General features: G+C 40.8%; 1 protein-coding gene across 1 annotated transcript in view; it reads left to right on the forward strand.

Moving 5' to 3' along the window:
• Positions 1-24,840, forward strand: part of SLC49A4 (solute carrier family 49 member 4) — a 103,652-nt gene that overhangs the window by 58,239 nt on the left and 20,573 nt on the right. The window contains exons 5-7 of the mRNA XM_002716619.5: positions 9,650-9,758; positions 20,624-20,691; positions 24,287-24,414. Of these exons, the coding sequence (XP_002716665.3) occupies positions 9,650-9,758; positions 20,624-20,691; positions 24,287-24,414 (305 nt within the window). The remainder of the gene's footprint in view (positions 1-9,649; positions 9,759-20,623; positions 20,692-24,286; positions 24,415-24,840) is intronic.

A 24,840-nucleotide genomic window follows, 5' to 3' on the forward strand; every position in this document is an offset into this window, starting at 1 on the left:
TAATTATATTTTTCCTAATATGCAGTGTTTCTGATCATTATGTTTTTATTAATGCACATTAAAATAAGCAGGCATTGGTCAATACAAATGAATAAATAAATACACTATTCACGTGTCTCCCAAAATAATTTGGGATCATACATATGGGATCATACTTTAAGAACATTAATGTGTTGTTTCATTTTATTAGTATAACCTAAATATAGTTAGACCCCTAACAACTCAAATGCTCCAGTATTGAGTTAGATTCTTTGGATGTATGGACCATCACTATTGATTATGACTTGCATTTGGGCCTTACCTTGAACTTACCTTTTGAATTTTTTGCCAGTTAGGTATCATGATTCATCAGCAGCTCTCTCTGGTCGGTTTTTTTCTCTTGTCTTTCTCTCCCACCTCATGATAAGTTTCTCGTGGTCAAGACCTGTCTGAATCTTCTAATGTAAAACTGTCCAATAGGAATATAAACCCACCATATATGTAATCTTTTTTTTTTTAACTTTTATTTAATGAATATAAATTTCCAAAGTACAGCTTATGAATTACAATGGCTCCCCCCCCATAACGTCCCTCCCACCCACAACCCTCCCCTTTCCCACTCCTTCTCCCCTTCCATTCACATCAAGATTCATTTTCGATTCTCTTTATATACAGAAGATCAGTTTAGCATGCATTTAGTAAAGATTTCAACAGTTTGCTCCCACACAGAAACATAAAGTGAAAAATACTGTTTGAGTACTAGTTATAGCATTAAATCTCAATGTACAGGACACTAAGGACAGAGATCCTACATGAGGAGTAAGTGCACAGTGACTCCTGTTGTTGACTTAACAAATTGACACTCTTGTTTATGGCATCAGTAATCACCCTAGCTTCTTGTCATGAGTTGCCAAGGCTACGGAAGCCCCCTGAGTTCACCGACTCTGATCATATTTAGACAAGGCCATGGTCAAAGTGGAAGTTCTCTCCTCCCTTCAGAGAAAGGTACCTCCTTCTTTGATGACCCATTCTTTTCACTGGGATCTCACTTGTGGAGATCTTTCATTTAGGTTTTTTTTTTTTTTTCCCCAGAGTGCATATATGTAATCTTAAATTCTCTAGTTAGCTCATTAAAAAAGATAAAATAAAAAAGTAAAATTAACTTTAGTAGCATATATTATTAGCTCAATATATCAAATATTTTAACTTGTGGTAAATTTTAAAATTATTGAACTATTATATATTCTTTTATTTTTTTAAAAAGATTTATTTGTTTTATTTGAAAGGCAGAGCCACACAGAGGAAGAAAGGAGAGAGGGAGAGATTTTCCGTCAGCTGGCTCACTCCCCAGTTGGTCACAGCTGTCAGGACTGGGCCATGCCAAAGCCAGGAGCTGGAAACTTCAGCTGGGTCTCCCACATGGGTGGCGTGGGCCCAAGCATTCAACTGCTTTCCCAGGTGCATTAGCAGGAAGCTGGATGGAAGCTGAGTATTCAGATCCTGAACAGGCGCTCGGACATGGGCTGTCAGCGTCGCAAGCAGTGGTTTAACCCGCTGCACCGCAGCACCAGCCCCACGTTCTTTTATTTGTATAAAATCTTGGCTGTTCCCTGTGTATTTGATCCCCACAGCACATCTCAACGTAGACACTAAAGTTTCATAGGAAATATTTGATCTGTATTGAGAAATACATTATAAGTGAAATCATGATTGAAACACTATTCGTTGAGTAGTGTTTATGACGTTACACTGTTTATCTGAAGTTTAGAGTAGATAACTACACTTTTTCAAATTTCAGATCAACAAATCTTTGATGTTATTAGGTTGTTTTGTTTTTTGTTTTTTGTTTTTTTGTTTTTTGTTTTTTTTGACAGAGTGGACAGTGAGAGAGAGAGACAGAGAGAAAGGTCTTCCTTTTTGCCGTTGGTTCACCCTCCAATGGCCGCAGCGGCCAGCGCGCTGCGGCTGGTGCACCGCGCTGATCCGATGGCAGGAGCCAGGAGCCAGGTGCTTTTCCTGGTCTCCCATGGGGTGCAGGGCCCAAGTACTTGGGCCATCCTCCACTGCACTCCCTGGCCACAGCAGAGAGCTGGCCTTTGGAAGAGGGGCAACCGGGACAGAATCCGGCACCCCAACCGGGACTAGAACCTGGTGTGCCGGCACCACAAGGCAGAGGATTAGCCTAGTGAGCCGCAGCATCGTCCGATGTTATTAGGTCTTAATACAGGTATTGTACAGGCGACTGGGACTTAATTGAAAATTTGTCACTTTTGCAGAAAACATATTTAGTTGTTCCTCCTAATTTCCATAGCTAAAATATTGATTCCCTTTCATCTTTCCATTTAAAAATGTTTTTTCCTTTTTGTGCAAGAATCCATGCTGTGTTGGCTAAAGTGATAAGTTCAGATCTGTAAAAATCATTTAAAAAGATTTGTTTGACAGTTAATTCTGATTTCCAGCAACAAATTTCCATGATTCTTTTTTGACCAGTATGGAAAAACTTCTTATATAATTCACCTTGTATCTAAATATTATCCATTTTTGTATCTTAAATATTTTCCAATATTAGACATTTCATCTTTGACCTGCTGCAGCAAATTGCAATTGCCTTTTACTGTGAAATTTGCTGCCTTCTTCTTTTGCAGTCTAGTCTTTCTACAGGAAACATTCAAGGAAACAAGTTACAGTACTAGTATATAGAAAACAGTAATTAGAACTGAATCAATTAATTGACACCAAGACAGAGCCAGGTTATGACACTAGAAACAGCACATGCCTCGATGTGTGCACCATCTCTCATCCCAGCTGCTAGAATGAAATGTGATCCATCAAAACTAATGTTGTGTTTAACAGAAAAGTACTTTACACTACTTCTGTTTTTAAATTTAGATTTAGATTAGTTAAAATGAAATAAATTTTAAAACTTAGTTTCTCATTTGCGCTAGCCACATTTCAGGGCTTTGCATCATTGTTTTTCAAACTTTAGTTCACAGCCAACTAATTTAGGAATTGACCACCATTTTTTTTTTCTTTGCAAAGTAGAAGGGAATAAAACAGATTAAAAAATATTTGCCAGCGCCGCGGCTCAATAGGCTAATCCTCCGCCTGCAGCACTGGCACACCGGGTTCTAGTCCCGGTCGGGGCGCCAGATTCTGTCCTGGTTGCCCCTCTTCCAGGCCAGCTCTCTGCTGTGGCATGGGAAGGCAGTGGAGGATGGCCCAACTGCTTGGGCCCTGCACCCGCATGGGAGACCAGGAGAAGCACCTGGCTCCTGGTTTCGCATCGGCGCAGTGCGCCGTACGCAGCGGCCATTGAGGGGTGAACCAACGGAAAAAGGAAGATCTTTCTCTCTGTCTCTCTCTCTCACTGTCCACTCTGCCTGTCAAAAAAAAAAAAGAAAGAAAGAAAGAAAGAAAGAAAGAAAGAAAGAAAGAAAGAAAGAAAGAAAGAAAGAAAGAAAATATTATTGTATCACATGTAGTAAGGCTGCATATTTTTGACAAGACTTTTATTTCAGTATGTAACGTGTGCATATTATATATATATATATATATATATGAGTAAGTCACAAGTTGAAAATAAATATCCTAATCTGGAGTGAAGAGTCTCTGAAAACTGCTTTTCTACAGCATCTGATTCTATTGAACTAAAATATTCTTTATGTTGAATTATGATCAGTGGTACACAACAGTGAGATGGCAATTTAAAAATGATAGTTCTCCTTTTTTTTGTTTTGTTTTGCTTTTTGGTGCTGTGTGAGTTTTCTCCATTCAAAGCCAGCATCAGAAGTTAGATAGCAGTAGATAAAACTGGGCGGGGGTCTGATCATTGTGGACTGTTCTGTGAGCCGAGCAGGGCCACGGAAGACCTACGCTGTGTACAGGATTGTTCTGAGAAGGCAGAGTGGTCACTGTAGGTGATCACTCTTAGCACGATGCACCCCGTGTCTGCACCCAGTTACCCGAGAGCCAGGGCCTTCAAGTGTGTAAGCCGTCAGTTCTTGGCTATCCAAAAGCCTTTTTCATCTAGGCCAGCATTCCTTTGTCTCTTCCATAGTCATCTGTGAGCTTTGCACCACTGCCTGCTTTTACCTAGGGGCCTCCCATACCCTGTTCCTATAGTCTGGCCTTAGAATTTTCCCTGGTCTTTCAAAGAACTCCTGAAGTCATTATTCCCTGGGTTAATAGAATAATTGCCTCCCTAAATTTTAATTCCACTGTCTGGGTGAAAAAAACAACTATCCATTGTAAGTCCAGGGTTTCCACCACAGTTATTTATTTACTGTCCATGTGATTCCTTTCTCATAATTTGTTTTTAAGCTGTGCATCCTAATGTAAACATTTCTCTGTGTGTGTTGATTTGATATTTGATGAGGTGATAATGGCTCTTTTTGCCTCTTAGACTTCAAACGTGGGCACATTGCTTACTTCAGGCACATGAACACATTGACTCTTGTGTTCTTTCATTCATTCTTTTGTTTCCATTTCCTACTCCCATCCCTTCCCCGCCCCAGGACACCTGTCGCAAGTGCCTTTAGTGTGTTCATGTCCCTTTGCTATAGTAATGCGAGTGTTATTTGTGTGCATCTATGTCTAACTTATCTGAATGATGGTGTATTATGTATCTCTGTTGGACTTTTTTCACCAAACATTACCTGGGTTTTCTAAACTTTCCATTTTGAAATGCTACAATAGTAATCAAAAGCAGAATAATGTAACCCCACAAAGCCCCATAACTCATTATCAACAATTATCAATTTGCAGCTAATCTTGTTTGATCTCTGCTATATGCATTTCCCCTCTTCTTGTATCACAAAGAAAATCTTAGGTGACAAATCATTTTGCCCAGAAATATTTCAACATATGTCAAAAATATACAGATTCTATTTAACATAAGTATACTATCATTATCCTATCTAAAAACTGTTAAATAATAATTTGCTAATATCAAATGAATGTTTAATTTTCCTGATGTATCATAACTTTTTTTTTAATAGTTTGAATCAGAATCCAAGAATCAGAATCCAGATTAGGTCCACACATTGCAATTGCCCCAAGGGCTTGTAGCCTGTGGGTTTCACTTCTCTCTCTCTCTCTCTCTCTCTCTCGCTCTCACTCTCGCTCTTCTCTTTCATTGTAATTTATTTCTTGGGGAAAGGTCTGGATTTTGTAGTTTGCCTCTTTGTGTAGTTTGATATGTTTATCTGCCTTTTTTGTTTCCTGTAAATTGTTGGTCAGAGCTTTGTTCTGATTCGGGTTTTATTTTTGGTTTGTTTTTGTTTTACGTGACTCCTTCATCAGTGGTATGCCCTCTCCCCTCAGGAGGCACATGGTATCTGGATAGCTCTCATTTTGCAGTATCAACACACTGGTTTTAAAATGCATGTTGCCCCGTGTTCATTCGCCTGGTTCTTTGTCCTCCGTGGTATTCATCTATCATATTTTATACACCTACTCCTGTTGTGTACACAGATTGCCTCTAGTTCTTGGTCGCCACAAACACCACTGCAGGGACATCCTCATATACTCACCACAGACCTGAGAATGTCCTTGGAGAATGTCTGCGAACGGTTTGCTAGTGCACAAGATATTCTAAACTGAATTTGCCAAATGCTGCCAGGTAGCTCTCAAAAATGCCCACCAAACTTAGCAGTTTCTGTCATTTTTTTGTCAGTCTAATAACTCTAATAACTAATAATTATCTTTTGAATAATTTGTATTTTGTGATTAAGTTCCATATTCTTCCAAGTTTGCTAGCCTTTTAGTTTCCATCTACTGTAAATTCCTGTTCATAACTTCTTCCCATTTCTTAATGATAGTTTCTTTTTTTTTTAATGCTTTTCATAGTACAGATCCTTTTTGACTTCTAAATTTCAAATATCTACTCTCAGTTCTGTCAGCTGCCTATCAATTTTGCCAGGAAGATTCCTTAATTAGTATCTCTTTCATTTTATCTTTCACAATTAAGTTTTCACCCTTCGTAGAATCTTCCTTATTATGTTATGTTTACCAAATGTTGTATGAAGGTTTCTTTTCTCCATAGAATATTGACTGGCACTGTTGACTGACAGTCCTTAGCTAGTTGTTTTGTAGCCACCTTCGCTGTAGATCACGTTTCTGTGTCTTGGCTCTCTGTTCTCCAGGGGTCTTGGTGCTTTTCAGCCAGTACCACACATTTTTGTTACTCCGGCCATGCAGTTTGTGTTAATGTCTGATAGGACAAGGACCTCGTCCTTCATTTTTTTGTTTTAAGGATAATAACTTTTTAAGGACATTTATTCTTCTGTATAAATTTTGGAGCATATTTCATGAGTTTCTAGAAAAAAAATACAGCCAAGATTTTCTTTATTAAAGATTTATTTGTTTATTTGAAAGGCAGAGTTACAGAGAGACAGAGGAAGAGATAGAGAGAAATCTTCCATTTGCTGGTTCACTTTCTGGACAGACAGAGCTGAGCCAAACTGAAGCCAGAAACTAGGTGCTTCTTCTGGGTCTCCCACATGAGTGCAGGGACCAAAGCACTTGGCCCATCCTCCATTGGTTTCCCAGGGGCATTAGCAGGGAGCTGGATTGAAAGTGGAGCATTCAAAACTTGAACCAGCACCTGCATGGCAGCTGGTGGCTTTATCCACTATACCACAGTGCCGGCCCCAGCTGAAATTTTTATTGTGATTGCACTGAATTTATAGAATAATTTGGGTGGATTGGCAGCATGGACTGTCTCTCCATCTATTTAGATTGTCCTCTGTGTCCTTAATTTGATAATAAGTTGCTTTATTTTCTTCCTCCATAAGTCTTGGCCCTTCCTGGTTTATTCCTAAATACTTCATAGTTTTTTGTTTTTTTTTTTTTTAAATAGCTATTGTAAATGCTATCTGATTTTCATTAGATTTTTTTTTTAGTTAAGCTTTTTCTTTTGAGATCATTGTAGATGCACATGCATTATAAGAAATAATACAAAGATAACTCGCTATCACAGCCAGAAAATTGACCTGATGCATTCACCACAGAGAACATCTCCAACCACCCCGGCATCCCTGTTACTGCCCTGGTGTGGCCACACCTCCTTCCACCCACCCTACTCCTTAATTCTTGGCGGACACTAATATGTTCTCTATTACTATAATTTTGTCATTTAAAGAAAGTTGTGTAAATGGAATCATATAAAGTAAGTAAGATTTTGGCCTTTTACGGCCTTTTAAGAGTCAGACAGGTTCATTCTTTTTATTGCTGGGTGGCATTGCATGATATGGATGTTCCCCAGTTTGTTTATCCCTTCACCTTGAATGCTATCTGGGTTGTTTCTAGCTTTTGGCTATTAGAGTTGAGTTGCCATAAACTTTTGTATACAAGGTTTTGTATAAACATTAAATTTCATTTCTCTGGAATAAATGCCCAGGAATGCAATTGCGGGGTTGCATGAAAGTAGCATGTTTACTTATTAAAGATAAAATCTGCCAAACTATTTTCCTGAGTCGTCAAACCATTTGTCATTACTGTGAGCATTGTGTGGGTCTTGCAGCTTTTGCACTTCCTTGTCAGGTTTTAGTGTTATGACTGGTTTTATTCTAGCCATTTTGCTAGGTGCACAGGCACATAATTTCAGATATGAAGGTCAGTGAGCAATATCTGAAAATCACAAATACGTAAGCTCTTTGATAAAGCAGATGTAGTCTAGGAATTGATCACACAGGTACACTAGCACATAGGCAAAGTGACTGTTTATACGAGCAAAAGAATGAAATTATATGTACACACATACACATACACACAAGGGTATTTCAACACTTGTGGAAAAGGACTTAAGTTTATTTGAACGCAAAAAAATTTCAAAATCTCTGTATCTTTTTCATAATACACATTTTCAATGAGCTTTTTAAAGATACCTCTTTATGCATAGATTTCATTTTTTTGCACCAAAATAAGCTTGTCTTTTTTTTTTTTTTTTTTTTGACAGGCAGTGGACAGTGAGAGAGAGAGACAGAGAGAAAGGTCTTCCTTTGCCGTTGGTTCACCCTCCAATGGCCCCCGCGGCCGGCACGCTGCGGCCGGCGCACCGCGCTGATCCGATGGCAGGAGCCAGGAGCCAGGTGCTTTTCCTGGTCTCCCATGGGGTGCAGGGCCCAAGTACTTGGGTCATCCTCCACTGCACTCCCTGGCCACAGCAGAGAGCTGGCCTGGAAGAGGGGCAACCGGGACAGAATCTGGCGCTCCGACCGGGACTAGAACCCGGTGTGCCGGCGCCGCAAGGCAGAGGATTAGCCTAGTGAGCCGCTGCGCCGGCCAAGCTTGTCTTATAATTGTTCTCCATGAACTTTTTGAAGTATCCTCATCTTTCTGATTAAATGTAGATACATTGACATGGTAGAATGCCATAAGAAAGAATGAGGAAGAATCTTTATGGATTATTTATAGAAAGAGCTCTAAGATCTATTGCATTAAAATTGCAGTGAAGTTCACAAATGCTCGAATGCAGTATTTTTATAAAAAGCCTGGGAAAGCACATATGTCTATATATTTTTACTAGCTTGTGTATTTATGATGTATTTTTGGGCAGTTACCCAAGAAACTGGTAACACTTGTAATTTTGAGAAGGAGAAAACAGGAGTAAGAAAACAACTTTCCCCTCATATTTTCATAACTTTTTAGTTTTGAGCCATTTGAATAGTAATGCCTATTGAAAAATGCATTAATATAGACTTTTAATAATAAAACAAAAATAATGCGCTGGTTAGTGACCCACCTGCTTCACTTCTGATACAGCTTCCTGCTAATGTTCTGGGAAAAGCAGTGGAGGATGGCCCAAGTGCTTGAGCCCCCACACCCACGTGAGAGACCCAGATGAAGCTACTGGCTCTTGGCTTCAGTCTGGCCCAGCCTTGGCTGTTGTGACCATCTGGGGAGTGAACCAGCAGATAGAAGATCTCTCTCTCTCTCTCCTTCTTTATAACTCTGATTTTCAAATAAGTAAATAAACCTTTAAAATTATAAAAATAAAAGCCATTTCCTAAGCTAGCATATTATATGTATGTCTTTAATCTTAGGTTATCCTCTCTGTCTTATTCATAAGGAAAAATAGTAATTTTTCCTTTCAAATGAGAGCTTTTTTGTTTTTTAAATGAATTCCCTACCACCTACTCATTCCATAATACAGTGATGCTAATTTGTCGATATAATAAAATAAAATTGCATTTTAAAAAATTTGAACAAAAATATTCTTGAAAAATATTTAAAGAAGCTTGAATTTATTTTTTAAGTTTATTTTTTATTTGAAAGGCAGAGTAATAGAGACAGAGATCTTCCATCTGTCAGCTGCTTCACTCCCCAAATACCCACACCAGGCTGCTGGGCTGGGCCAGGCCAAAGCCAGAAGCCAGGAACTCCATCTGGGTCTCCCGCATGGGTGGCAGGAACCCAAACAGTTGAGCCATCATCTGCTACCTTCCAGGGTACACACTAGCAGGAAACTGGATGATGGGACCCAAACCCAGGTTTGATAAGGGATGCAGGCATCCCAAGCAGCTGCTTAAGCCATTGCAATACAATACCTGCCTCTGGAGGTTGAATTCATTAACAGTTTCAGTTTCCAAATGCCTTACCTTTTTCATGAGTAAGTTTCAAATTCTAGATTTTTGGTTTATAATTGTTTTATTTTATCTCTCTTTTACAGCAATTTGAGATTTTTGATGATTGCTTTAGCATATGCCATACCATTTGGCGTATTTGCTGGCTGGTCTGGAGTGCTGGACTTAATTCTAACACCAGTACATGTCAGCCAAGTAAGTATTACTTCTTTATGTGTTGTGAATATTTCAGTTCATTTCATTTATAAATACTGCTTACATGCTCTTAGTTTTAGCTGCAAGGACTAGATAAAGCTTTGTCCTATATTAGTGTTGCAAATACAAGATTCTTATGGAACAATTAAAAATATTGATTTTAATAACAACCGTGAATTTCACTTTTATTTGTGTGTTACTAATAAGACTGAAAAATGGGGGTGGGGAGGGAAATCTTAGTTTTGCTGAGTCTATCCTTTATCCTTGCCTCATACTTTATAAAGATTAAAAGACTCTCATCAAATACCTAACTACCCCTGCATCTTAGTTTCTTACTTGGTCTCTGGTCTTAGAGAAAGGGTATCTCACTTCTTTCATAACAACCATCTCACTACTCTCGATGCCATCCATTCTTTCACTCTGCTTCAGCATGGCAGGAGGGGTGGAGAGAAAGTTGGGGTGCAATTGGGGGAAGTCTGCCACACTGGTGAGATGTGGTACTCTATTGTATTAATAAATAACAGTGTCTCCCTTTTACTTTTGACAAATATTTGTATTGTTTACCATTTTTGACTGTCACAAACAGTGCTTGGTGAATGTTCTCTTGATACACCTGTTACACATTTCTGTTAGGTGTATGGGATTGTAGCTGTACAGTTGCTGGTTCTCATTGTATTCTCATGTTGATAGATGATGCCAACTTTGTCCAAGGTGTTTGCATCCATACATGGCCCTGCCAGCAGTAACAGCAATTTCTCTTTGTTCCACACCATTACTAGCACTTGGCCTTGTGGCATTGTCAGCCTTTGTAATCTTAGTCATGCTGATGGCTGTGCAGTTCTCTGTCATTGTAGAGACTTCCCGGTTTTGTTTTTCAAGTGTTAATTGGATGTTTGAATATCCTTTTTTCTGACATAGGGTTAGGGTTAGGGTCTCTTGCCCACTCTTGGGGTACCCTTTTCTTTATGACAGTATAAAGTACTGCCCAAGTACTCAGGCCCCTGCACCCACATAGGAGAGTGGCCCACATGAAGTTCCAGGTGCTCTCTCTCTCTCTGTATGTGTGTGTATGTGTGTGTGTGTGTGTCACTCTGCCTTTCAAATAAATCTAAAAAAAAAAAAGCAAAAAAAGCCATGCCCTAGGTGGAATAAGGCCCACTCTAGGTAGACCCGTCATAACCAAAACCTAAACCAAGCCCTGACACAGTTCTTCAGAGGAGACATCTTAGAGAGTGAGAGGAGCTTGAGAAGCACCTTAGTTTCTACTTATTTTTGCCAAAAAGCACAGAATGAAGCCTGTACAAGCTCAAGGAGATCAGCTAGTCATTGATTGCCTACGAGGACAAAAACCAACCATTTTAGAGAGAGTCAAAAAACCCAGAATCTCTGCATCGTATCCCCCACAGCGTACAGCATACAACTAAAACGCAGAGGGGCAGGCTCTGGCCTAGTAGTTAACATGCTGCTAGGGACGCCCGCATCCCATAGGTCAGTGCCTGGGTTCCGTTCCTGGCTCCACTGCCAATTCCAGCTTCCTACTAATGCACACCTTGGGAGGCAGCAGGCAATGGCTCAAGTGGGTTCCTTGCCACCCACACGAGAGAACTGGATTGAGGGTATTGTGCATATCTCCCAGCTTCAGCTTGGCCCGGTCCTGGCCATTGCAAGCGGTTAGGGAATGAACCAGCAGACTGGAGCTCTGTTTACCTGCCTGTCTATTTCTCTCTCTGACTTTCTGCGTATCTCTTGTCTGTGTCAAACAAATAAAGGTAAAATAAGATATGCAAACACACACTTTAGACATGCAAAGAAACAGGTAGTGTGACTTTTTTTTTTTTTAATTAAAGAGCAGTCAGTAGAAAAATAACTGTCAGTCTAGGTGTTAGCAGATGGAGACTAATACAAGAAAGAAGAAAAGATCTTTCTCTTTAATAAATTTAGAAAAGATGTGTTTATTTATTTATTTGAAAGGTAGAGTTACAGAGAGGCAGAGGCAGAGAGAGAGTCTTCCCTCTGCTGGTTCACTGGCCTTATGGCTGGAGCTGGACCAGATTGAAGCCGGGAGCCAGAAGCTTCATCTGGTCTCCCTTGAGGGAGCAGGGGCCTAAGAACTTGAGCCATCTTCCACTGCTTTCCCAGGACATAAGCAGAGAACTGGATAGAAGAGGAGCAGCCAGCACTCAAACTGGTGCCCATATGGGATGCCGGCACTGCAGGTGGCTGCTTAACCCATTATGCCACAGCACCAACCCCAACAAGTAAATCTTTTTTTTTTTTTTTTTTTTTTTTTTTTTGACAGGCAGAGTGGACAGTGAGAGAGAGAGACAGAGAGAAAGGTCTTCCTTTTCCATTGGTTCACCCTCCAATGGCCGCTGCTGCCGGTACGTTGTGGCCGGTGCGCTGTGGCCGGCGCGCTGTGGCCAGCGCACCGCAGCCAGGGCACTGCGCTGATCCGAAGCCAGGAGCCAGGTGCTTTTCCTGGTCTCCTATGTGGGCACAGGGTCCAAGGACTTGGGCCATCCTCCATTGCACTCGTGGGCCACAGCAGAGAGCTGGACTGGAAGAGGAACAACCAGGACAGAATCCAGCACCCTGACCGGGACTAGAACCCGGACTGCCGGCGCCACAGGCAGAGGATTAGCCTATTGAGCTGCGGTGCTGGCCAAGTAAATCTTTAAAAAATGAAATAAAATTTAAAATTCCCCTTCTCAGTTGTACTGTCACTCCAAGCACTCAGTAACCATATGTGACTAGTGACTGCCATATTGTACTGGACAGTGTAGATAGAGAACACTTGTATCATCACAGAAAGTTCTGTTGGGGGCCATCCCCCAATAGATGAAGTGCTGGCATCCCATATGGATGCCAGTTCACGTCCCGGCTGCTTCTCTTCCAGTCCAGCTCTCTGCTATGGCCTGGGAAAGCAGTAGGAGATGGCCCAAGTCTTTGGCCCCTGCACCCACGTGGGAGACCCAGAGGAAGCTCCTGGTTCCTGGCTTTGGATCAGCACAGCTCTGACTATTGCGGCCAATTGGGGAGTGAACCAGCAGATGGAAGACCTCTCTCTCTCTCTCTCTCTCTCTCTCTCTCTGCCTCTCCTTCTCTCTCTTTGTAACTCTGACTTTCAAATAAATAAATAAATCTTTAAAAAAAATTCTGTTGGACAGAGCTGTTATTGGGCTTTGTCATTTTATTGTCACATTTAAAACTAGAGTTGATTTTGTGCTTTTTATAGGTGGGGATTAAGTTTCTTTTCTCTCATATGGATAACCTTTAACCTAGTTTCAGTTTTTGAAAAGATCATTTTTTTCTCCACTGCTTTCTGCCATCATCTTTGTCATAACCAAGTCCCTTTGTTATGTACATGTGTTTCTAGATTTGTTTTCCTTTAGTCTATTTGTCTACCTTTGTGCCAATATCAAATTTTCTTATTGTTTTAGCATTGTAAGTTTAGGTACCTAGAAGAGTAAATATTCCCCTTTATTAGGATTTTGATTAGAATATTTTTGATTTATATGTCAATTTGAGATAACTTTGTTGTAATATTGAGTTTTTCAAACTATGATCATTGCATTTCTTATTTATTTAGGTCCAGTGTCTCTGGATAATGCTATATAATTTTCTGCAAAGATTTCCTCTATATATTTATTAGATTTACTCCCATATATATTATACTTTTATAAGCTGTTATAATTGTTAACTTTATATTTTTATTTTCTAGTTTTGATTAGCATATGGAAATACATCTGATATGTGCAAGTAATTGAAATACAGCTGACCTTGTATCAAACAACTTTGTTATACTCACTTTATTAATATATCCATAAGTATTTTAGCCTCTGTACATATTATAGTGCTATCAATTGTGACTAATGACAAATAGATTTGAAAAATACTATCACTAAAACTCAACACTAAGATGATCATGTGATTTTTCTTTTTTAACCTTTTTATGTAACAGATTGCATTTACTGATTGCTAAATGTTAAACCACCATGCATTCCAGTACTAAATCCAGTTTGCTAGTGATAATTACACTTGTTTTGTAAATGAGTGGATTCAATTTGTTCATATCTCTTGCAGTTAAATTCACGAATGAGATAACCATAATTTTCCTCTCAAGTCCTATCCTTGTCAATTATACTTATCAAATTTTAATCATTTTTTTTTAAACTTAAAGATTCCTTCTTTCTCTGTCGTTGGAAGAGCTTGTGTAAGGTTGGTGGTTTTGATCTTTTGTTTTTCCCGAAATATTTGGTAGGATTTGTTGATGAAGCTATCTAGATTTCTTTGTGAAAAGATTTAAAATAGAAATTAATTCCTTTGTTAGTCATAAAATTTCTTAGATTTCTTATTCATTCTTGTACCAATTTGGATAAGTTGTTCTAGAATTTGTCCATTTTATCTCAAAATAATTTATTTCTTAAATTTATTGGCAAAAAGTTACTACAGTATCTGCTGTCTTATTAGGTCATTCCAGATATTGCTCATCTGTATATTCATTTTTTTTTCTTTGAACAGTTTCACAGTGGCTTTTTAGTGAATGTATCTTTATTGTTTCATTGAATTGTGATTTTATATTGTTCTGTTTTTTGGAGGGAAGTTACTTCCTCTACTTTTTCTTTTTTTTATATGAATGCCTATGAACATACTTGAATTTTAGCTTTTCTTTTGTAATATATTCATTTTAAGATATACATTTCTTGTTTTCGTTTTTGTTTTGTTTTTGACAGGCATAGTGGACAGTGAGAGAGAGAGACTTAGAAAAAGGTCTTCCTTTTTCCATTGGTTCCAGCAGAGAGCTGGACTGGAAGAGGAACAACCGGGACAGAATCCAGCCCCCCGACCGGGACTAGAACCCGGAGTGCTGGAGCCACAGGCAGAGGATTAGCCTATTGAGCCGCAGCGCCGGCCATTTTAAGATATACATTTCTTGGGCTGGAACCATTGGTTCACTCCCCAGATTGCCGCAACGGTTGGAGCTGCACCAATCCGAAGCCAGGAGCCAGGTACTTCTCCTGGTCTCCCACATGGGTGCAGGACCCAAGGACTTGGCCATCTTCCACTGCTTTCCCAGGCCACAGCAGAGAGCTGGACTGGAAGAGGAGCAGCCAGGACTAGAACCGGCACCCATATGGGATGTTGGTGGCACAGGCGGAGGATTAACCTATTGTGCCATGGCGCCAGCCCCCCAGCTTTCTTTTGATTAGGGTACACATGGCATATCTTTTTACATGTTTTGCTTTCAAACTTTCTTTAGATACACTTCTTATAAGCATCATATTACATTTTTCTTTAACTCATTCTGATATTCTCTTATTTAATTGGAGCATTTAGCATATTTATAAATAATGCAGTTACTGGTAAATTTGGGTCTAAATCTACCATCTTACCACTGGTTTTCATTTCGCTTAGTCATTCTGTCCTTTTTCTTTCTTACTTTCTTACGGATCAATTAAGTATTATTTTAATTCCCTTTTGCCCCCTCTATTAGATTTGACTTTCAGACCTTTTCACTATTTAGTGGTTACCCTAGAAAAATAGAAAGATTTATCAATCTCTATTACAAATTAGAACTTTTATCTTTCCCATTATAGTCCAAGATAAATTCTTAGAATCTTTTAATTTCTTTTAACCCTTTCCAATCATTTCTGCTATTATTGTCATGTATTTTAACTTCATAAGACATTATTCTTACTGTGTATACACCTACTGCTCATTTAGATTCACCCTCATGTTTGCTCATTATACTTGATCTTTTTATCTTCACTCTCTCATCTATAATCATTTTTCTTCTGTTGAAAGAACACTCTTGGGGCTGGCACTGTGGCGTAGCAGGTGAAGCCACCATCTGCAGTGCTGGCATCCCATATGGGTGCCAGTTTGAGTCCCAGCTGCTCCACTTCCAATCCAGCTCTCTGCTATGGCCTGGGAAAGCAGTAGACGATGACTCAAGTCCTTGGGCCCCTGCACCCACGTGGGAAACCAAGATTCAGAAGCTCCTGGCTCCTGCTTTCAGATCAACCCAGCTCTGGCCCTTGCAGCCATCTGGGGAGTGAACCAGCAAATGGAAGATCTGTCTCCCTCTGTCTCTGCCTCTGCCTCTCTGTAACTCTGCCTTTCAAATAAATAAATAAATAAATAAATCGAGAAAGCGAGAAAGAAAGAGAGAGAGAGAAAGAGGGAGGGAAGGAGAGAGGGAGGGAGGGAGGGAGGGAAGGAAGGAAGGAAGGAAAGAGGGAGGGAAGGAGGGAAGGAAGGAAGGAAAGAGGGAGGGAAGGAGGGAAGGAAGGAAGGAAAGAAGGAAGGAAGAAACAAACACCCTTAGGGTTTTTGTTTGTTATAAAGATAGGCTGGTGACAGTTTCTATTGTTTGAGGTTTTCTTTTTTATTTTGTCATTTATTTTGGTCTGAAAATGTTTTTATTTCACCTTCATTTTTTGAAGTTTTTTGTTATTGAGCATAAAATTGTTGGCTGGCACTATTTATTTATTTGAAAGGCAGTTACAGAGAGAGAGAGGAAGAGACATAGAGAGAGAGCTTCCATCCACTGGTTCACTCCCCAAATGGCCGTAAGGCCCGGATTGGGCCAGGGTGAAACCAGGAGCCAGGAGCTTCATCCAGGTCTCCTAAGCCAGTACAGGGGCCCAAGGACTTGGGCTATCTTCTGCTGCTTTCTCAAGACAATAGCAGGGAGCTGGATTGAAAGTGGAGCAGCCAGGACACAAACCAGCGCCCATATGGGATGCCGGAACTGCAGGCAGCAGTTTAACCAGCTGTGCTAGAACACCAGCCCCATTTCAGTGGTTTTACTGTCACATAACTAGCTTGTGATCTTTTTCTGAATTTATTCTGTCCTGGGTGTAGTGGAATTCTTGCATCTAGGCTTGATGTCTCTTACTGGTTCTGAACATCTTGACTAGAATCTCATCAAAGCTTAAGTTTTAATTTCTCTAATTCTCTCCATCTCTTTTAGGGAAATCTGACCATATGTGGTATACCTTTACACTGTGTGCCCTGTGTCTCCTACTCTCTTTGAAGTTTCTATCCCTTAACCTTTCTATGCTTCAGATGCTAACTTATCTAGCTTTTCTTCTTACTCACTGCTTCTGTGTTGAGCTCTAATCTGCTATAAAATTCATCTGGGAGCTCATTTACATTATGGCGTTTTTAAGTTGCAAAATTTCTATTTCTTTGTATAGCTTACAAATTTCTATAAAAATTCTCTTTTATCTTTTTGACCTATTAAAAATAGTTATTCAAAATCTGTATCTCATAATTGCTTTAGCTGGATCCTCTGTGGGACTGTCTATATTTTTGGTGTTAGTCATGTGTTCTTAACTCTTCCTGTGTGCATTTCTTCTGGACTGAGTAATACACACAGCATATGAAAGCTGCAGAGATAATTTAATCTTCGAGGTGATATTATTCTCCTCCAGAGTGAACTGACATTTTTACTGGCAGGACCTTTTGGGTCTCCTCCATCTGGTCTCGGGCTGAGATCATTCAAAGGTGCGCCTTGTTCTCCCTACTCCTCAGGGAAAGCCTGGAGTTTCCACAAGGCCACCTCACCCACAGCAAGCCCTGAACTGCTATTTTTTTCTTTCCTAGTTCAGTGAAGCCATCGATAACTTCTCAACCGCTTAACCACCCCTCTGAAACCAGCAGATGCTCCCAAAGGAAAGGATCTCCAGATGCCAGAAGCTGGTGTGTCTCATCCGAGGCTTCTGTCTCCCGAGTTCTTTCCCATCATGGCTCCCTAATTCTAGATTGCCTTGTTGGCCTTTGGATGCCTTCAGATAGTTTTCCTCCAGATTTCTAGTCCTCAACCCTAATATTAATCCTAATCACCTACTGTGCCTGTCTCGGTGTGTTCAGGCTGCCATCACTGCTATCACAAAGTGCATTTTCCGGGTCATTTATAAACGTCAGAAAACTGTTCTTCACAGTTCTGGAGGCTGGGCAGGCCAAGGCCCAAGTGACAGCAGATTCGGTATGTGGGGAGGACTCACCGGGGCTTCGGAAATGGACACCTCCTCCTCGTACCTTCACGTGCAGGAGGGGCAAGGCACCAAATGCCCCATCTTTTGTGAGGACGCTGGTGTTACGAACGCAGAGCCCTGGAGACATCAGCCCTCCTGAAGTCCCTACCTCTTAATATTGTCACACGGGGGATGAAGTCCCGACGTGTGGATCTGGGGGAAAGCCAACTTTTAGTTCACAGCAGTACCCCAGCCTAAGGAGAAAGCCTTCCTGGAGCGTTCCCACTGGATGCAGGAATTCCGAGGGCGCTCAGTCGTGATGAGGGCAGCACCATTCAAGTGATGCTGCTTCTGCAGATCAACTCTTCTGTTGTAACCGCTATACGAAGCCCTTCCAAACTCTGAGAGCCACAGAAACCGTGAATCCTGCCAGGCATTCAATGAAGTGAAATTTAAAATTAAATGACAGCCAAAAAATGATGGGAGAAACATTTTAAGATAATCATCAGGCCGAATTATATTAACTGAAGTGAAAAACAAGGGAAAACAAGGGAAGCAGAAAGGTACAAAATGGCCTGAACGGACTAGCATCAGTGTAGCCAGATACACAGCAGTCCGTAGCCTGGTGCAGGGCCCCATGCAACCTGTGGGTAGATGGAGACACTTGTGGGGGCCGGTAGCAGTAAGTAGGCCGCAGACAATGTACTGAGGTGCCCTGCAATGAGAGACACAGCCCTGCAGGACAGAGAATCCTCTTGTCCCAGGTGCCACTTTTATGATAAACTATAAGGATAATTTAAGTGTTGAGATATTATCTTTCTCACAAAAGGCATTTCTGTTTGCTTCTGACAGTAAATGCTGGGAGAAGAAAAGACTTGTATAAGACTATTGTATTACTTAGAGTGGGCTAAGTTGATGTGAGTAGATACCCAAAATTCTGACTTCAGAAGAAATTTCTCTCTTGTCCGTGCAGCAATCTAAGACAACGTGTGTCGTGACGTGGGACAGTTGTCCACAGTTTGGGCAACTATTTCCTGCCTGCTGACTTTGAGGTCTAGGCTGCTTCCACTTTGTGGCTCTTCTGTCCCTTAAGACCTTGTCGTTATATGCATGGGTGCAGGTGTGTGACCACAGCCAGATTGCACTGGCAGAAAGAGAAAGTGAGCGTGGAGGAGGCATACAGCTGTCATCCACCTTCTGACTGAGAGGCGGCACACCTCACTCCTGCTAGCTTCTGTTATTGAGGGCTTGGTCGCATGGTCGCTCGCACCAGATGGGAGCAGGGACATGTGATCTGGCTAATTGCTCGGGTAGAAGAAGATAACTGGCAATCCCTGTCACAAGTGTAGTGAAAAATGTGACTCAAAAAAAACAATGAAAAACGGAAGTTAGTTTGGGAAACTTCAAGTGCTAGGTCAAGTCTGTACTTTGCCCTAAGGAGAGCCGGGAACTGTTTCTGAGCAGGGAAGTGGAATGCTGGAGGAAATTATTCTGGCAGTAGTGGGGAAAACAGACTGTGAAGACTATTGAAGAAGCTATCGCATGAGTCCAGATGTAAAAATAATGTACTAAGCAAGAGTGGTGGTTGCAGGAAGGGGAGAGAGGAGTCGAAATGCAGCAATATTGTTAGGGAGACTTAGAATTTCAGTGGTAACAACTAGTATTTATTGAGCACTTTACATATATTCACTTACTTAGTCCTGAGAAAAACTTTATAATCCCATTCCACTGAGCTGGAAACTGAGACAGAAGCTAAGTCCTAAATAAGGTTAAAGTGCATGCATGTGGGGCACATGTTGTGGCACAGTGGGTTAAACCACCGCTTAGGATGCCTGCATCCCATATCAGAGAGCCCTGTTTAAGTCCTGGCTGCTCTGCTTCCAGTCCAGCTTCCTGCTAATGCACCTGGGAAGGCTGCAGATGATTGCTCAAGTGCCTGGGTCCCCATCACCTATTTGGGAGGCTCGGATGGAGTTCTGGGCTCCTGGCTTTGGCCTGGCTATTGCAGCCCTGGCTCTTGCAGGCATTTGGAGAGTGTACCAGCAGATGGGAAATCTCTCTGTCTCTACCTGTCCCTCTTTCTGTGTCTTTCTGCCTTTCAAATGAGTGACAAGGAAATGTAGGCAGCATTTGTAGATTGCACTAAAAAATGTGGCCACAGAGGTAGGAAAGAGATAAGATAGATGGAAAACATCACCAGCTAATAACAGCAGCTGACAGTAACTGAGCACTTCCTGTGTGCTGGCCCCTGGTCTAGTCCTGTACGTGACTTATCTCATTTAATCCACTTCATAGGTAAGAAGAGAGTTTACTGAGGGTCGCAAAGCTAGTAAATATCAGGGCTGGAAATGTTTTCTCAGGAGAACAACAAGCTGCACATTAAAAAGCGGCCTCAGCCTTCCTCTCTCTCTCCATCCTCTCTTGCTCAGCCTCATCTGTCTCTCCCTCCCTCCCTTCCTCCTCCTCATCCCTTAATGCATTTTAAGTTGTGGCCAGATGTTCTAGCACTAATCATCTCTTAGTAGTTTCATGTACTTAGTTACGTGTTCACTTCCAGAGGTCAGCGGTCATCTGCTGTCCTTCTCCCATTTTCCTCAGCGACCCTAGTTCCGTGTTAGTATGTGGTGCATACCTGAAGGATGCTTGTTTGATGACATGAATAATTGTGTTGACTTAACTGTTTCACAAATAGTTAACCAAACACATATTTAGGTAAGTTTATATTAGTTACACAGTGAATCCTTTTGTTTTATCCATCTTCTTAAATAGTATTTCCTAGATTTGTTGTCATTCACTACTAATAATAAAGGGTTCCATTTCATTCTTTCTAAATTGCAACATTATAATCCTGAATTAAATGTATCTGCTATTTTTTTTAAACAGGTAGATGCTGGCTGGATTGGATTTTGGTCCATAGTTGGAGGCTGTGTTGTTGGAATAGCTATGGCAAGGTAGGATATTTTATATTAAACATGTGAGAGACAGAAGAGGAACAAAGCCCACAGAGGAATAGACCCCCCTAAAATCAAACATTAAAATAACAGTGAGAAGTAGAAAAGGCAAAGGTTGGAAAAAGGCCCTTTGTCCAGGCTTCGAGAAAGTTTCCATGCAGTAGATAGAATCTGTCGCCACAGGAAGCCTCCTCAGGAGTAGTCCTTCCTAAAATGTGTTTGCAATGTGTTTTCAGTGTAATCAGGCTGCGTCTCCCTGGATTATCAAAGAACAACATCTACAAGTGGAACCAAAGAAAGGGGATAAAAATAACAAAGGCAAACTGATAGTTATCGAGAATAGAAAAGAATTGAATCATTGACACAAGCATCTCTAGAACTTTCCCTGAAGAGAGTCTCCTGGTCAGCAGATATGTATTCCTGCGCTTCTGTGGTTACCTGGTTTTGATGAAAAATGTCCATAAAGACTTCCAGTCCCAGCAGCCTCCCTCTGTTCCTAACCCGTTGTGACAACACATTTTTAGAATGAATTAGAAAAGAAGAAAGGCCTCATTTATTCTAAAAAAAGAGAAGAACAAAAATGTCACTCTTGTAAGTGACTGCCTGTAGAATTACTCTGAGTGTTTCCAAGGAGGTAATATTCATTCACGTCCCAAGTCATTTTACCCTGTTTAATCAGAAATAAAATTTAGGCAATCAGCTTTACCAGGAAGAGGAGAATCTAATTACATATTTGAGGAGATCAAATAAGATATGTAAATCACCTCAATATTTAAATACTTAAACATAATTGACATTGTCACAGGATATTATATCTAGACCAGATAGTGTGCATGGTGTTTCTGGGATAATAAAAGAATGAATTGACACTGTAACTTCTAAATCACTTCATTTTAGGTTTTTATAAGTTAGGAAAATAAAAGCTAAATCTAAAAAAGCAAGGTAAAGAGAATGCTGTTTGGAGGAAGTCAGTTCACTGGTACTCAACTACATTGACCTGTCACATTCTGACAAGAATCACACTTAATTTTTCTAATTAAACCTCCAAGCCAATTATAGTGAGTCATCATTGATCATATCCTATTTTGAGCACCAGATAGGTCAGAGAGAGCCATTGTACATCAGAAATGGCATTGCACATGCTCCTTTCCCCTTTTCTTTCTGCAACCCCTTAGTTTTAGCTAAATATAGATACCAGTAGAGGGGAAAATTACAATAAGGATATTTCTGCTTTTAATTTGTTGTAATGGAAGTTCTACAAAATGCTGCCCTTACTCTTGGATCTGAAATCGATTTTAGGTTATCTCCTAGGCCTAAAACCAATTTCAGAATTATTCTCATAACTCCTTTTTTTTTTTTTTTTTTTTTTTTTTTTTTTTTTTGACAGGCAGAGTGGACAGTGAGAGAGAGAGACAGAGAGAAAGGTCTTCCTTTTTGCCTTTGGTTCACCCTCCAATGGCCGCCACCGGTGCGCTGCAGCCGGCTCACCGCGCTGATCCAAAGGCAGGAGCCAGGTGCTTCTCCTGGTCTCCCATGGGGTGCAGGGCCCAAGGACTTGGGCCATCCTCCACTGCACTCCCGGGCCATAGCAGAGAGCTGGCCTGGAAGGGGGGCAACCAGGACAGAATCCGGCACCCCGACCGGGACTAGAACCTGGTGTGCCGGTGCGGCTAGGTGGAGGATTAGCCTATTGAGCCATGGCACCAGCCTAACTCCACTTTTAGAATTTTCTAGAACAGACTCTCCTGTCGACATGAATGCTGGGGGTGATTTTTTGGGGGGAATGTGTTGCTAGAGGTCACTATTCAGGTACTGCTTTGCTCCTAACAATATTGTTTCGTGGTGCCAGTTCATTTTAAAGGACCGGTCTCCAAACACAGGGGATCTCAGTGGTCTGTTCCCTCTCATGTGATCACAAGGATGGAACCTTCTTGCAGTTCAACTCTGGTCTGTATCAGAAAGCTGTTTTAGTCTCTCAGATCTTGTCATCTACCTAGCTGATGAATAACTTTATACATTATTCCAAAATGTAAATCAGAAAAGTATTTGCTAAGTATGGAACTCAAGCAGGTTTTTTGTTTGTTTTAATTTTCTTGAAGAATATTTGTATCAAGCCATGGAACTTTTTCAGAGTGCATAGAATTCTCTGCTTGAGAGCTTGCAAGTATGACAACAGTCACTGGGCACAAGTGCATCAGTTTTTTCCTACGAAAAGATAGCATCAGCTATCACAGGAAGTCATTTCAGTCTGGGAAATGCTACCAAACATGATAAACCATATCACGTTAAACAAACACAAAACAAAGGATAGGATTAGGACAATCACATAATTACAATAGAAATGAAAATCAGTTTTAAAAAATTCAAAATGAAGATAACATGGTGTTATATTTTGGATGGGATTAGCTTTTCTATAATAATAATTCTGAAGGGACAGAGTAAATTATATAAAATCACAAGACTCTCTGGCTAATCAACCATTAATTTGCAGGTGGAGAAAAGCAACGGCAAATGGAAAAAACTGTTTTGGCACAACTAACAGATAGCATCTCTACCAGATGCCTTTTAGTTTCATGTTGGTTTAGGCAAAGGCAAGGGTTTTGAGAATTTAAAATGCTGTGCATGCTCTGTAGACTAGTATTCACTGTTCCAGATGCTGTGTTCTTGTTCTCAGAAAGCTTACCATCTGGTGGGAAAGACAAAAGTAAAACAAATAAAATTGCCCATCGAGGAACAGTGCGATGAAGAAATAAAAGAGTGCGGAGACGGGTTAGGGAGGGCTGCTCCCGCGGGAGGGGGGTGCCTCGCTGACCAGGAAGCCAGAGGAGCTGCGGAAGGAGCAGGAGAAATTGAATGAAGATGGGGAGTGCCCAGACTCCAAGCAGCCGGGATAAATTCCAAGGCCACACATTGCTGTGGAAGCCACCTTGGCGTGTATGAGTAGCAAAGGGACTGTCCAGCTGGGCCAAAATAGGAAAAAAGAGAGCAGACGCAGGGACCTGAGCGTACGTGGGGGCTTCGCAAAGTCTGTGGAAAACGGAAGTGAAACTAAGCTGATTTTGGTGCAAACAATTTTGAAATCTGCATACATCAGGTCTTCAGAGGGCTTATGGAAAATAGCTGTTATAAAAAACTGCATGGATTTCTGAGGCTTTTTTTTTTTTCATGAATTTTTTGAGTACTTCAAGTAGGAATTCAGAGCCCCTGGTGTAGGCAGTTGTGTGCATTTTCCAAGTCTGGTTTTTAGGAACGCCATCTTTGCAAGCTGATCTCAACAAATTAGCCTATTTTCTAAAGTGGGATAATATGTGCTTGTTATCAAATGTTCAGAAAGTATAGGAAAATAAAAGTGGCATTTAAAAACTCAGAATTCATCCTTGACTTACAAAGCCTGAATAGTGATGACATTTTGTGGGTTCTATAAGAGAAAAAAAATTATCACACCACAAGAAAATTTGCCAGATTAGGAAAAAAATACTCTTGGAAAGTTTGCATGGAAAATTCTTCAAGTTAAAGTTGCTCAATGAAAGTGTTATTAATTTAAATAACATTTGAAAAATCTACCTGGGGAGTATATAATATTGTTTCTTTGCAGGTTTGCTGACTTCATTCGGGGCATGCTAAAGCTGATCCTTCTCCTCCTGTTCTCTGGGGCCACACTGTCGTCCACGTGGTTCACTCTGACCTGTCTGAACAGCATCACACACCTGCCTTTAACCACAGGTAAACCCCAGCTTTTGAAAACTTGGAATGTTTTCCATTCAAAGAAGTGTACACACCCTGACAGTAGGGCTTCTTGTTTCTCATAACTAATAATTAAATTCACAAAGGATTGCCCTTGTCCCATCATCAAACCATCATCCTATTGAAAAGGAGCCCGAGATTTAACTAAAAATATTTGGATTGAGATTTTTATATGAAAAAGAAGTGTATTTCTTTTAGATTTTTAAGCTTTTTATTCAGTAAGAGAAATATTTAGGAGAGTGAGGGCCCTCCCTAAAAGAGAGAGCGAAATCTAGATTCATACTGAGTACCAGGAGCCAGCCACCTGCAGGAGCATGTAGGCCAGGAAGCATGGAGCAGGTGGCCCGAAGGCCATGTGCCCTGGAGGCACAGGGGCAGCAAGTACCTACAATGGCAAAAGGCCAA

This window comes from Oryctolagus cuniculus, chromosome 4, assembly GCF_964237555.1.
Source record: "Oryctolagus cuniculus chromosome 4, mOryCun1.1, whole genome shotgun sequence".
In the NCBI taxonomy this organism is placed as follows: Eukaryota; Metazoa; Chordata; class Mammalia; order Lagomorpha; family Leporidae; genus Oryctolagus; species Oryctolagus cuniculus.